General features: G+C 53.4%; 1 protein-coding gene across 1 annotated transcript; it reads left to right on the top strand.

Moving 5' to 3' along the window:
* Positions 1-3,176: 3,176 nt before the first annotated feature.
* Positions 3,177-12,617, top strand: PAQR7 (progestin and adipoQ receptor family member 7). The gene is made up of 3 exons (XM_026516997.4): positions 3,177-3,679; positions 7,196-7,292; positions 11,542-12,617. The coding sequence occupies exon 3, from the start codon at positions 11,563-11,565 to the stop codon at positions 12,607-12,609; it is 1,047 nt and encodes a 348-aa protein (XP_026372782.1). The 5' UTR covers positions 3,177-3,679; positions 7,196-7,292; positions 11,542-11,562; the 3' UTR covers positions 12,610-12,617.
* The last annotated feature ends 2,182 nt before the right edge of the window (positions 12,618-14,799 follow it).

The following is a 14,799-nucleotide window of genomic DNA, read 5'->3' as shown; positions in this document are numbered from 1 at the left end:
GACACTTGGAGTGGGGCTGAGGTCGGCATGCGTGGAACAGCCCACCCCCTGCCGAAGCTGCGATCTGACGGGCCACTCGTGTGTTTGCCTTGCTGGGGACAGTCACCATGGGGCATCAGCTGGGGATCCCTCGAGGAGGGCCAGCTGTTTACGATGGCTCCCCCCAGTCCCAGCTCTCTGTGCTGAGGCCTCCTGGCCCCTGCAGGAGACCTTCTTGGGCTGGGTCTAAGGCTGCCTCTCTCCTGTGGCTCAGCGACAGCCTGGGCGCAGCACGCGCCTGCAGCCAGCTTCCCTGCAAACGCAGTCAGCTCCCTCCCCCCGCCCTCTGCTTCTACTGCCGACCCTTCCCCTTGGGGATTCTTGGGCAGGAGTCCAACACCCAGTCATGGAGTCCCAGGGGACACCCCCCACCTCTCTGATTGGTCTCCTTGAAGCCCCCTCACCCCATCCCACCCCTCTCTCTAATCTCTGCTTCTGATCTCCGCTTGGCCTTCAGGATAAAGCCCTCTTCCCAGGCAAGTCTCCCTTCCTTCTAGCCTCTCCTTACCTTTCAAATGTCACCTGCTGCCCCCAGGCCCCTTCTGCTCCAGCCCTAGAACATGATGGCTCCTTCCCTAAACCTACCCTACCATTCACACCTCTACCTTTGCACATGCTGTTGCCACTGTCTGGAAAGTTCTTTCCCTCCTTATGGCTCAGAGAACCCTTCCTCATCCTGTAAGGCTCACTCCAAGTGGACTATAGGCAGAGAATTTCTGTAGGCAATCAGTGTCCCCTGCGCTGGCCTCCCCCCCGCACCACGCACAGCTGAAATGTGGTCTTGGGTCAGACCCCTGCCTTTGCATCCTGGCTCTGCTACACGTATGAGTCAGGAATTGCTTCCATAATGCTGTGTAACAAACCACCTCGACATCGGGGGCTTACAACAAGCCTTTATCTTTCTCCCTTATTGGCAAAGAGGGGGAGTAAAGAACTGAACTAGAGCAATGGCACGATACGCCCGGTGCCATGAGTACTTTACACACGTGATTTCACTTACTCTTCATGCCAACCCTATATGCAGGGTACTGACCTGTTTTAGGATGAATGAATTCGATATCCAGAGAGGCTACATAAGTTGCCTGGGGTAAGTGGCAGATCTAAGGTGTGAACCCAGGCACAATACAGTCATGGGCTTCACTGCTTTGCTGCCCCCGATGAATGGATGCCCTTGTTTTGGGGAAAGGATAAGAACATGTCCAGGACAGTCAGGCCCCACATCCTTTCTCTTACTTTGGGTTCACTGAAGCCCTTCCTGATGGTCTTCTTGCTCAGAGCCTGTCTTCTGAGGCCTTTCAACTCGTTAGGCCTGCCCAGGAGGCTGGTCTCCCTGGAGACCCTATTCCTCTGACAGCCAAGCCTGGCATCTGGGAGGGCAACTGCGGGGTGCACAGCTTACGGGGTGGGTTCCCCACCTTCCTCTTCTAGGGTCTGGACTCAAAGGATTCCAGGGCTCTGGGCTCTTGGAGCGATGGAGTCACTGGGCATCACTCAGGTGGCTGAACTGGGGGAGGGCAGGGAAGGGAGCTGCCTTGGGCTGGAAAAGGAGTTGGGGCACAGCCGGCTAGGGAAGGAATTGTCCTGGCCCCACAGCTTCACTCCTTGTTTCCAGTACTGTGTAGCAGATAAGAGCAAGGCTGGGATCCAGTCCCGCCACTAACCAACTGGGTGGCCTTGGGCAAATAGCATCTTCCGGAACCAGTTTCCTCATTCATGAAATGAGATAAAGAAACAACACCCTCATGGGCTTATAGTGTGTGGAAGGGGCTTTGCGTTGGGCTGGGCACATGGCCAGCGCTCCATAACTGGTCACTGTTTCTACTTTTTAAAATTTTTATCACTCAGCTCTCAAATATTCATAGCCAAGTTTCAGGGGCACGTGACTTTTCTCCCCTGAGCACACCTCCAGATCCGTTTCTCAGAGCCTACATACATCAGGAGCTATGTGACCTGGAGTACATCATTTCTCCTCTCTGGGCCTCACTTTTTCTGTCCGTAAAATGGGGGTCATCACACCCAATTTGTAGGAATGGATGAGGCTAAATGAGATAATATTAACAGTCCCATGTCCCCTTTCTGATCCTCAGTTTCCCAGTTTGTAAAATGGGTTCATAGTGTTGTCTGGCTCAAAGGAGATAGTTTGGCAACTACTTAGCGCACATGGAAAGAGCTTAATAAACTGTAACTTTATTTCATTTTATTTTATTTTAAACTGTAGCTTTAAAAACATGTTCCAAAACTGGAAGTGGAGTCTAAGTCACCTTCTAAATTTTAAATTTTTATTCACTGTGATAGAATATATTCCATCATATAGAATATAATTTCCATAATGTCCTTACTTGTTTTCATTTCCCATACCTACCTGTTCTAAATGATTGAATCTTCTATGCCACTTTTTCTATCCACATGGGTAATAGAGATTTAATTCTTAGGATTATTTGATTATGATTATATATATATATTTATATATAACAAGGAAATATACATTCCTCTAGTATTCATTGCAGTTGATGAAGAACCTTCATTCTCACTGTTTTATTAATTCTCCTAACAACCTGTCAGATATTATTACTTCCATTTCATAGGTAATAAACTTGAGGCTGAGAAAAAGACTTGCCCAAGGTCACATGGTGAGTTGGGGGTAGCACCAGGACCTGGATCCTGTCATTATGCCCACGCCCCACACCATCTCCCAACACCGTCTCCCAGAATGGACCCAAAACTCCCTGAGGGCGGAGCAGTGTCCCCACTCAGACTGTCCCCTCTCAGCTCCGCACCCATTAGGCTGTGTGTGCCCCAGAGGGGGTGGAGGTGTCTCCCCACTCTGGTCCAGGTCCAGAGGAGCAGACAATCCCTGTCAGTCTTTGCCGAGGGCCTTCTCTATGCAGGGATCCCTCACCCTTTGGGTGCTCCCACTTCTGGGGGGAGATGTTACACTAGGGAGTAGAAAGTGGGTGTTGTAAGAGGTTCAAACACCATGCCGTGGGCCGGCCGCCCAGGGAAGCGCCCACGGAGAGGGCTGAGGTGGGAACTTGAAAAAGACAGGGGTGCAGAGGCGGGGTGGGGCTCCCCGGGCAGAGGGATGAAAACGGGGAAGGCCAGGCCCATCTCGACCAGAAGCAGCCTCGTGGGCGGTGGCCTGTGTGCATCGGAGCGGCCTCGGGGCTGGGCGGCGGGCTCCCGCCCGCAACCTGTGCGCGCTCCTGCTACAACTTGCCCGGCGCCCGCCAGGCGGCCACCCCGCACTCCGGAGCTCGTGCTTCCAATCCGCGGAAGTGAGACCCGCTGGGCTGGAGCCCCCGCAGCGCCGCCGCCCAGCCGGGGTCTCGGGCAACCGCTTCTGCTCTCCGGGCCTCCGTCTCCCCACCTCTCTGCAGGATGGCCACAGGCACGACCACGACTCCGTGGTCGCCGGGGTGGGGGGGGGGGCCCCCCTGCCTCCGCGGGCAACATGTGGGCGGGGCGGAGGGAGGCCGGCGGTGCCCCCGCACCCCTTCCGCTTGCCGCCGCCGCCCCGCCCCCCGCTCGTTTTGGGGCGGGGCCACCGGCCGCCCCTTTATCTGCCTGCAGGTCGCCCGGGACGCCGAGGGCCGTGGGTCCCAGCCTGCGGGTCTCACCGCCGCGCTCCGCCCCGCGGCAGGTACGCGGCCGGGCAGAGGGGGGCCGGCGGCGAGCGCGCGCGCAGGGGCCGCGGAGCCGGAGCCGAAGCACCCCGTTGAGAGCGGGAGGTTGCTGGGGGCCAGCCTGGAGCAGAGCGCATCTGACGGAGTGGGCAGGGCGGCCGGCCGGCCGGGGAGGGCCGCGGTGGCGGGGAGGAGGAGAGGCCGGGGGAATCTAGGGAGACTCCGGGGGCACAAGGGGCGCAAGTACCTGGAACTGGATAACGTGAGGGGGTCCCACTCGGGGGACGCCTAGGCCGTGTGGGATGGGGAGGCCTGTCTTGGTGTCAGGAAAGCATGGAGGTTTCCCTACCCAGTGAGGGGCAGGGGAGGGAGCCCCACACCACCCATAGCATTAGCTTCAAGCCTGCAGGCTTTGGGGACCCCCAGAGGTTTCCCCGGGGCAGCCCGTGCAGGCCTGGCCTGAGTGAGGGGCCTGGTCAGGCCACAGCTGGCGAGTGTGAGAGTTTGGTGGTTTCCCAGAGCCGGGCTACCCCTGCTTGGATGACCCAGGACCTGATGTTTTAGCTCCTGTGCGAGAGGGTTCCAGCCTCACTTCAAGGGGCTCGTGCCACCTCAGAGCCTTTTGGTGAGAGACTGCCCCACTCCAACCTCAGTTTCCCTGACTAGAGGGGCGCTTGCTGGCCAGAAGTGAAAGTTGGGTCCCTTTTCCACCGCGTGCTGGGTGACTGTAGCCAGCTCATCCAACCTCTCTGAGCCTGCTTTCTTCCTACCGGTTCTTCCTTGTCCTCAGAGCATTAGTGAGTCTGAGTTCCACAGAATCCTTTTGGCTTATTCATCCTATTCTGATCACAAACGGAGGCCCAGGGGTGCGGTTACAAAAAACAAAAATGATTTCTGCTCAGTTTTGGAAGAAATGGAAGAACTTTTTCTTAAACACATTCTGCCGAGTTGGGGAATTGGTTTACACTGAGGGAGGTGACCCAGTTGCTGGGAGATCGGGAGGCCAGCCAGGGATGAAAACTTTGCTTGTGTGATCTGTGGCCACCCACTGGATGCCTGGGAGTTGACTCCAGTGGATGAAGGGCAAGAGCACTGGTTTTGGAGTCAGATGTCGTGTCCGGCCATCCTGCCTCCTGGGCTGTGACACCAGCTTACATGGAGGTTCAGAGTTGCTTTGAGGGAGAGGTGAAGTGTATGTGAAAGTTCTTTGTAAACAGCAAGCCGCCGTAAATTACTAATGTTAGTGCCTAATTTTATAAATAATATTTTGGGCTCTTACATGATATCTTATATACCTTATCAGTCAGGACCCCTCAAGAACATTTAGCTCGAACAGCTCCAGTGTTAACACAGGTCTGGCCTTACTATTATTATTGTGATTATTATTTGTAAGTAGGCTCCAGGCCCAACATGCGGCTTGAACTCATGACCCTGAGATCAAGAGTCGCGTGCTCTACCTACTGAGCCAGCCAGGCTTCCCCCCTGCCTTACAATTATTTTTATCTGAAGTTAGACTTTGTCTTCTACGGCAAGATAAAGCTGTCTTTAAGGGACTGTGCTGAGCAATCAGGGCCCAGAGAAGCAACAATGAATATTTTGCGTGCCAAGATGGTGGCACGAGAGAAAGTGGAATTATAACCAATTAATACTCATAATAGTTAAGCGTTTTTTAGTTAGGCTATTAAGCTCCAAGAGGGCAGGGTATTAATGCTCTTAGTTCTCGCCCTTAGCTGTTAGTTAGCTGGGCTATTGGTTCCATGAGGGAAGTGTTTTAACTGCTTTGTTCACTGCTGAACAGCACCGGGCACACACTAGGCCTAAAACAAATATTGGAATGTCTCAGGACCTGAAGGGCCCTTTGACGTTACTGGTAAATTCCTTCTCTCCTTTGACATTTGGAGAAACGGGGCCAAGAGGGGAGTGGGCTTGTCCAAGATCACACCGGGATTGAACAGCTGGGCCAGGACTAGAACCCAGCAGAAATTGCAGGGCGGTGCTGTGCCAGAGCCGACACCTTGCATCTCTCACTGTTTTGCTTTCATAAGAGCCCGAGGGGTAGCTATTACTATCCTTCGATTATGAATGTGGAAATAGGCTCAGAGAGGTTAAGGGACTTAAGAGCCAAGTCACACAGCCTCTAGGTATCAGACTTGAAATCCCACCCTCACATAAAAATGGGAACCTGGCTTTTCTTGAAATTGTCTCCCGGAGGTGAGTGGCAGACACCCTCCCTTGGGGCGTCAGCTCTCTCCAATTCTGCACGGTCACCACCTGCATGCCTTCTCTCTGGGCTGGATTTTTCTCAGCCTGTAGGCATTTCGTTTGTGTGGCAGGAGCCCTGTCAGGGCAGCGAGTCTGTCTGCTTCCTTCACCCTCTGCCCCAGCCCTGTAGCGTTTGGCCTGCAATGTACGCTGAACTCAATGGGATGGGTAGAACTTGGAGCTCTCCCACTTTGAAGCCCATTTACTGCCCCATCCCTACAACCTGGCCATCTGTTTTGCCCCCCAGGTGTTTGGGGGACTCTTTGGCAGTGTGTATCAGGTAGAGACCAGGAGGAACTGGGGTGAGCCTGGGTTGGGGAGCGAGGTGAGGAGGTTGACCTTGTGTTTAGGAAAAGGGGAATGGGAGGTGGGAGGGCAGAGGAGGACCAAGCTTCTCCAATTGACAGGAGCTCCCACGTGGGCCCTGGAGATCTCAGTGCTGAGGCTCAGAGGCCTGGAAGCCTCTCAAGCCTGCAAGACATGCCCTGGCCAGGCCACATGCCTTTTGGATCACCTGCTGGCATGATCTACCCTCTTGAACCTCCCACTGGGGGGATGGAGCAGCTGAAGCTGAGACCCCTTTCCCTGGTGGTGTCACTTGCCAGCCACCACTTTTGGATCTGTGTGGCACAAGTGCGAATCTTCAGGGCTCTGTGGACCCAGAGGGGTTACTCTGAATGGTCTTTGCTGAGGAGAATTCAATTATGAAATAAGGTCAGTGTCCCTAGAAGTTCCAACTCCAGCCAAATTTCCCTGGTCCTTACATGCATTCTCAGAGAAAGGTAAACATTGCAAGAGACACAGTTAACTGAAGCCCCCAAATCCAGCGGAACCAGCTACTGAGGGCTAAAAGAGGACAGTTTTTTTGGACGATGCCAGGCAAACCTGTAGGGCTGGGGATATTTCAAATACTATGACTCAGGCTGGAGATAATTCAAATACTACTACTGTTAATAATAATTAGTTACTACTACTATTAATAATTAATAACAACAATCATTTATCGAGTCCCTAAACTGTGCTAAAACTTTATTCTAATGTGTTTAATCTTTACAACCATCTATGCTATAGATAATATTATAATTCCCATGAGAGAGCTAAGGCTCAGAGAAGGTGAGTCACTTGTCTTAGGTCACACAGCTAGCATGTGATGGAAGCAGGCATCAAACATCGTTTTTCTGAATCTGAAGTCCATCTCCTTCATGAGCCTTTATGGTGTCTGCTTTCTCCTTTGTTTCTAACTTCTTTCCATTATGATTCCTGGTGAGTAGGGGACAGAAGCCAGTCAAGTTTGCCTGACATCCATCAACCAGGCCCTGGTCACCTGGTCTCAGCCCAGCTTTGCCCATCTTGCTGTGTGAATCTTGGGTAAGTCACAACTTTTGAGCCAGCCCTGGGTTTCCCCAGACGTTTCATGTGGAGGGTGATGCTGAGCTTCCTTCTGCAGCTGAGACCTGGCTAGGAGGGCAATGTTTAGCTGGGATTTGACCAGTGTGGGAATGGTGATAGTGGGGGTGGGGGGGAGAGGTGAAGGTTTTCTTTAGCCCCACCCTCTGGTGACATCACACAAGACACCTCCAGTCCTTGGAAGCTCCGCCCCTAGTGACCCTCATCTGTGGAAGTGCCAACCAGAGCTTGGCATCTGGTGAATTTGCCCAGTCCCACAGCGGAAGCCATCGGCCCCAAGGCTCGAGAAAAACCCCCAGGTAACGTAGGCTTGGAGGAGGGCCATGGAGGGTGGCCCAAAACAGGCAGGTCCTGGCAGCCTGGTGGGCAGATGACTCCGAGGATTCTCTGAGGGTGGCCTCTGGATACCTACCCTCCTCCTTCCAGCTCATGCTGGACCCCTGCACCTGCTCCTTTCCCCTGGATTCAGGGGCCCCTTTCCATGGAGTCAGGAGATGGGAGCTAATCCTGAAAATAGACGTATCCAGATGGAATGGGGCCTCTGGGTGAGGTCTAAAGGAAGTAGGGAGCAGGATCTCTTTATCCCAGTATGTAGCCTCTGGGTTCTGTGCTTAGGCCCCACTGTGTCTGGTGGAGAAGGGCCCTGAGGGATCTGTCATCACCTGAGGAAGTGGCTGTGAGCTAGGGCTTCACTGGTATAGATAGAGCCTTCTTAGATCAGTTTAATTGGGGAAGGCCTTCTTGTCTCTGGCCTCTTGTTCCCTCAGTGTCAAATGGGTGGCTGGTAATGTGAGGAGACTGAGGTCCCTGGATGCATGTCAGTTGCCAGAAGACTAAGGAAATAATTTATGGGAAAGGCCTTGGCTACCTGCTTTAGACCATTATTTTCCAAAGTAGTTCTGTGCAATGCAGATTGGCATGACAGGAGGCGGGGTAGCCTCTGTGTGCGTGTGTGCGTGTGTGTGCGTGTATGCGTGTGTGTGCGCGTGCGTGTGCACGTGTGCGTGCGTGTGTGTGTGTGTGTACACACATGCATGCGTGTGTGGATGTGCACCTTGGGGATGGAGCTTCTAACTTCTCTGAGTTTCACTATCCTCAAAAAGAAAATGGGCATAATACCTACCTCAGGAGGCTAGTTATGAGAATTAATTGCAACAAGGTTATAAAGAGTGAGCATATAGTAAGTACACATTTCAGCTGGCTTTATTGTATAATTATTACTAGGAAAAAAATCCTTGGTAAGGTAGGCTTGACAAATGGAGGTTCAACAAAGCGAAGCTGGCTTCTTTGCTGCACGACTTCTCAGAGCCTTTAATAGGCTGTTATGACTTGGAAAGTTCTAAGAGGGGGATATGGAGCCTGGACTAGATTTAATGGATCACAGGGACCCAGGAACTAGGCCACCATCGCACAATATCATTCCCTAGTCTTTTCTCTTGTGGTGGAATGGAAACCTTGCTGGATTGGGCAACTCTGGGGAAGGCCTTCTTGTCTCTGGGCTCTCGTTCCCTCAGTATAAAACAAAGGTGCTGCATGAGACACTTTCAGGGGCCTTTTCTGGCTTCCTGAGGTTCTGAGTTGGAAAGCCAAGGTTGTAGACAAGGGGAGAGGCTGAAGCCCAGCCTCTTCGGCAGGAGAGGGTCTCCAGTGCTGGCTTCTCCACTAGCAAGGCAGGCTGGGCAGTTCTCATGGATGGAAGCGGCCAGCAAGTTCTGCTTCCTAAATCTGGCCTGTGCCATGCTGTCTGGGGAACGGGAAGTGGGGGAGGCCCGCAGTCCCCTGCCAAAGCACCCCTTGTGCAGTATTGTAGTGACTTGTTTAACTCTGGCCTCCTCAGTGGACTAGTTGAGGCCAGAGACCAGAGCTGACTTGAGAAGTGTAATGCAGGGGGTGCTTCGCGATGCAGGCCAGGCTAGGGGAGGAGGAGGGGGAGCTGGGGGCTTGTCTTGATACTGCCTTCGCATGGCAAGCTCCCTACATTTACTTGGACTGTGTGTAAATTATTGGGGGGGGGGGCTTTGGGGGTGATTATGGTGCTGCTGGCGGCAGAAACATGAGAGCTTTATCCTGCCCAGATCTCCTTGCCTCTTACAATGACCGGTGCAAAGGTAGTTGCAATAAATATCTGATGAAAGATGGACAGACAACCAGGGTGCTGAGTCCAATAAGCTCGTTGGACGGATGGGAGCTGTCTAGCAGGTGCTGGAGTTTCAATAGCTATTTGATTTAATGAATGACACAGTGAATGATGATAAGCCTGAATTAAGCAACTGGTTTCAGGCGAAACTACACAGAGAGTCTATAACTGTGAAATGATTAGTGGCACTTGACACCTGGTCTTGCAAAGGGCAGTTTAGGGCAGTGGTTAAGAAGGCAAACTGAAGAGGGGAGGTGGGTGGGGGAATGGGATAGACCGGTGATGGGTAGTAAGGAGGGCACGTATTGCATGGTGCACTGGGTGTTATACGCAACTAATGAATCATCGAGCCTTACATCGGAAACCGGGGATGTACTGTATGGTGACTAACATAATATAATAAAAAATCATTAATAAAAAAAAAAAAAAAAGAAGGCAAACTGAGTCCAGACCGTGCCTCTGCCACTTCCTAGCTAGGTGGGTGGGCATCTCCATGCCTCAGTTCCTTATCTGCAAAATGGGAATAACGGTAGTACCTACTCCCAGGGTGTTACGAAGCATAAATGAGTCAGTTATACATAAAGTGCTTAAATCGGAGTCTGGCACATAGCAAGCACTGTGTAAGCATTTGCTGTGATTTGTTTTCCTTTTGATAATTGCCACCATACCATGGAGTTCCTGGGGGCAGGATCAAATCTTTTTCCTCTCTGCCCTCCCCTGGACCCAGCACAGGGCCTGAGGCAGAGGAGGGGCTCAGTGTTTGCTAAGTGAGCAAGTGAGTGAATGAATATGCATTATATGGTGCATTATATAACCTGTACAGGGGGAGTAGACGGGGAGTAGACAGGGTGGGGGGTGCAGTAAGGAGGCCCCCTGGAGGTGGCAGTTTGAACTGGCCCTAAAGGATTTCAGTGGAGGGGAGGGAGGTTGGAAGAGGTTGTGGTGTTTGGCGTAGGTGGGAAATAAGGGTAGGAGCAGGGTCTTGAATGCCAGGGTGAAGGGTTAGATTTGATTTCTTTGGAATTAGCAGCCGTGGTGGGGGTGGAAAGTCTGGAGGAGGGATCTTTTGAGTCGAGGTGTGGCTGAGGGAAAGGGCTGTTTTTATTGAATCCGTTGTTACTGGGGACTTTCAGGGGAAAAAAGTGGCTTTTTTGGGGGGGCACCTTTGAAGTTGGGGAGTTCAAGGGTATGAAGTGTTATCGGGATGCTGTTACGCTCTTTGGTTTAACAAACATTGAGTGCCCGCCACCCGCTAAGCATCACAGGTTCACAAAACAGTGAGACTAACTGCCTACCCTTCATGAGCTCACATTAACGATTTTAATGCCCATAAGAAATGTTATAATGGTTAAAAGATGGGTATCTTATGGTAGGCACTCAAGTAGAGAGGTCATCATCAGAAGTTCAGGGGACCAGGGAAAGTATCACGGAAGAAACGGGTTTTGAGGGATGATTAGGAGTTTACCAGATAGGCAAGATGAGGAGACTGTCTCAGGCAGAGGGAACAGCTTGTGTAAACCTCAGGACGTGTGAAACAGGCTCAGGGGTGTGGCGAGGCTGTGGCTGGGTTGGAAGTGCATTGTGGCTGAGCAATAGGGCAGGAAGAGGTAGCAGGGACCAGATCCTGGAGGCTGATGGAGGGTCAGTGGGAGACTCTGCCACTCCGAAGGGGCTAAAGGTAGAGGCAGCGGGTCTGTTAGCAAGGTCACCATCCCCAGCAGGTGAATGCAGATGGCGACATGAACACAGGAGAAAGCAGCAGGGGCTGCAGTGTGGACCTGGACTGGAATGGAAGTGGCTGAGGCCGTGAGCCGCCTCCGTTCATTCCTCAAGCATTGATTGAGCACCTACTGCACGCCAGACACTGTTCTAGGCACTTGGGATACATCAGGGTGCAGAAAAGTTGTGGGGGCAGAGCTGCGATCTGGCGTAGGATGACTGTTCTCTCCGGAAACTCAGTGTCGGGATAAAGGGGGCGGGAAGGAGGGAGTAAGAACTGGGCTCCAGAGCCTCCAAGCTGCTGCTCATGGTGGGCCAGGGTCCCCTGACTTCGCTCTCTGGCCTCTCTCCCAGCTACCTGTCTGGCCCACAGCCATGGCCACGATGGTGGCCCAGAAGCTCAGCCATCTCCTGCCCGCTTTGCGGCAGGCCCACCGGGAGCCGCAGCCCTCGGGGCAGCCAGAGCCCGTCTTCACGGTGGACCGAGCTGAGGTGCCACCCCTCTTCTGGAAGCCGTACATCTACGTGGGCTACCGGCCGCTGCATCAGACGTGGCGCTTCTACTTCCGCACGCTGTTCCAGCAGCACAACGAGGCGGTGAACGTCTGGACCCACCTGCTGGCCGCGCTGGTGCTGCTGCTGCGGCTGGCCGCCTTCGCGGGGACCGTGGACTTCTGGGGAGACCCCCACGCCCTGCCCCTCTTCATCATCGTCCTTGCCTCCTTCACCTACCTGTCCCTCAGCGCCCTGGCCCACCTCCTGCAGGCCAAGTCCGAGTTCTGGCACTACAGCTTCTTCTTCCTGGACTACGTGGGCGTGGCTGTGTACCAGTTCGGCAGCGCCCTGGTGCACTTCTACTACGCCATCGAGCCCGCCTGGCACGCGCGGGTGCAGACCGTCTTCCTGCCCGCCGCCGCCTTTCTCGCCTGGCTGTCTTGCACCGGCTCCTGCTACAACAAGTACAGCCAGAAGCCTGGCCTGCTGGGCCGCACCTGCCAGGAGTTGCCGTCGGCACTGGCCTACGCGCTGGACATCAGCCCCGTGGTGCACCGCATCCTGGTGGCCCCCGACCCGACCGCTGATGACCCCGCTCTTCTCTACCACAAGTGCCAGGTGGTCTTCTTCCTGCTGGCCGCTGCTTTCTTCTCAGCCTTCGTGCCCGAGCGCTGGTTTCCCGGCAGCTGCCACCTCTTCGGGCAGGGCCACCAGCTCTTCCACGTGTTCTTGGTGCTGTGCACGCTGGCTCAGCTGGAGGCCGTGGCCCTGGACTACGAGGCCCGGCGGCCCATCTATGAGCCTCTGCACACCCGCTGGCCCCACAACTTCTCTGGCCTCTTCCTGCTCACCGTGGGCAGCAGTGTGCTGACAGCGTTCCTCCTGAGCCAGCTGGTGCGGCGCAAACTCCACCGGAAGACCCAGTGAAGGGGGGGTTGGGGGGTGGCGGCTGGGAGGGAGGGAGGGAGGGAGGGGAAGTGGGAGCCCCGGGGTCCGGGCTTGGCTCCAGAGGGGAACAAGGCCTGGTAAAGTTGTTTGTGTCTGGCCCGCGGTGACTTTCTGTGAATGCCTCAGCTGCCAGAGGTGGTACCCGCCAGTCCTCGGATTTGGGGATTTGGCCGGGAGCTGCTGGGGTCCACTCCGGGGTCTGCCCCAGCCCCCTGCCCTGGGAGAGGAAGAGATAAAGATGCGGGCCAACCCAGCTTGCCTCTCCCCATTGCCTCTCGCTAGGGGTGAGGATCGGGGCTCACTGGGGCCAGGGCCCTGGTTGGGAGCTTCCAGGTTATCTGAGAGAGGGTGAAGGTAGAATTTAGGCCAGAGGCAGAAGAGGCTTCAGCAGCCCCGCCTCTACCCAGATTTCATTGGGGGGGAAGGGGCAGGCCCCAAAGGTATGTAGGGTCTTACCATTCCTTGAGCTCCAGCCTGGAGTTTTGGACTTCCAGGGAGTCTTCAAAGGTAGAAGATTGTGCTAGGTAGAAATGGATCCCACCCAGTGCCCATACCTCCTCAGTCACCGTCCCACAGAGGGAGCCCCAGCTTTTCTAGCTCTGGTTCTGTATCCAACACATCCTGTTCCCAGCCTCTCTCCTGCTTTCCTTGTTCATGATTCAGTTATCCATTCAGTATTTCCTGGGCCTCTGCTCAGAGGCAGGCTACCAGCTGGGTGCTGTGGATCATGCACACACGCAGGATGATGAGAGCTCTGATACTCGAATGACCTGTCAAGGACGCACGGAGGAGGACTAGTCAGTGCTGCCTGCCACCCTCACGGTCTTGGGTTGGGAGGGGTGAAGAGGAGTTTGCAGATGAAGAAGGGCATTCCAGGCAGAGAGAAAAGCCTCGACAAAGGCCAAAGAGGTACTGAAGGGAGTTCAGCAGGGCTGGAGGTAGGGGTAGTCTGGACTCTGATATACCCTGGAGACAATAAAGTGACTGATAACAGCAGCCTCTCTGCTTTTTGCCTCCTGTCTCAGGAACAGGGCCCATGGACCTGCTCAGCATGTTGAGGAGGTTTTCCAGGGGAAGCTGGGGCCCCCAGGGGTGGGAACAGGGAGGAGGAAGGCAGTTTGTGTTTTTTTGTTGCCTGGGGGTGGTTTGGGGGCCTTGTACACTCTATTTATGAACTTTTTCTTTTTGGCAGGGAATGGAGGGCAGTTTTATTACTAAATAAGTTTTAGAAGTTAAAGGAATGTGGGGCGCCTGGGTGGCACAGCGGCGCCTGCCTTCGGCTCAGGGCGTGATCCCGGCGTTCCGGGATCGAGCCCCACATCAGGCTCTTCTGCTATGAGCCTGCTTCTTCCTCTCCCACTCCCCCTGCTTGTGTTCCCTCTCTCGCTGGCTGTCTCTATCTCTGTCAAATAAATAAATAAAATCTTAAAAAAAAAAAAAGAAGTTAAAGGAATGTGTAAAATTTTACATAATCCCACTTTATAATTTGACAAATTTTTCATTTTTTGGTCTATCCTTCAATCAAGAAGGATTTTATATGTTAACTTTTATAATACTGCTTTTCCACAGTACATAAGCAATGTATGTACAGTGAAGGAAAATTAGGAAGTACTGATAAGGAGAAAACCCCAAGTGAATAAAAAATATCGCACTGCTGGGCACCTGGGTGGCTCAGTCGGGTAAGCATATGGCTTTAGCTCAGGCCATGATCCCAGAGTCCTGGGTTGAGTCCCGCATGGGGCTCCCTGCTCAGTGGGGAGTCTGCTCCAACCCCTGCATGTGCGCTTTCTCTCTGACAAATAAATAAAATCTTAAAAAAATGTCACTCTACTGCTAAAATATCCTGTTTATAGGGGCGCCTGGGTGACTCAGTCGGTTAAGCATGTTGGACTCTTGACTTCAGCTCAGGTCGTAATCTCAGTGTTGTGAGATCCAGCACCACGAGGGGCTCCAGGCTCAGCAGGGAGTATGCTTGAGAGTCTCCCTTGGCCCCTTCCCCCACTCTCTTTCTCTCTCTAAAATAAGTAAATCTTTAAAAAAATATCCAGTTTACATATATATAATTTATATACATATATAAAGAACATCTGTGGGGACTGTGGTTAGGGATGGAAGGAGGAGTGGGATGCCAGCACTTTTGTATTTCTGAGGAGCTTTCACAATCTGCCA

Source organism: Ursus arctos, unplaced genomic scaffold (genome assembly GCF_023065955.2).
Source record: "Ursus arctos isolate Adak ecotype North America unplaced genomic scaffold, UrsArc2.0 scaffold_32, whole genome shotgun sequence".
In the NCBI taxonomy this organism is placed as follows: domain Eukaryota; kingdom Metazoa; phylum Chordata; class Mammalia; order Carnivora; family Ursidae; genus Ursus; species Ursus arctos.
The sequence above is the reverse complement of the archived record's forward strand: the minus strand, read 5'-3'. Positions and strand labels throughout refer to the sequence as shown.

Excerpts from the sequence above, each read along its gene's own strand:
- PAQR7 (XM_026516997.4), top strand. The coding sequence starts at position 11,563 with ATGGCCACGATGGTGGCCCAGAAGCTCAGCCATCTCCTGCCCGCTTTG.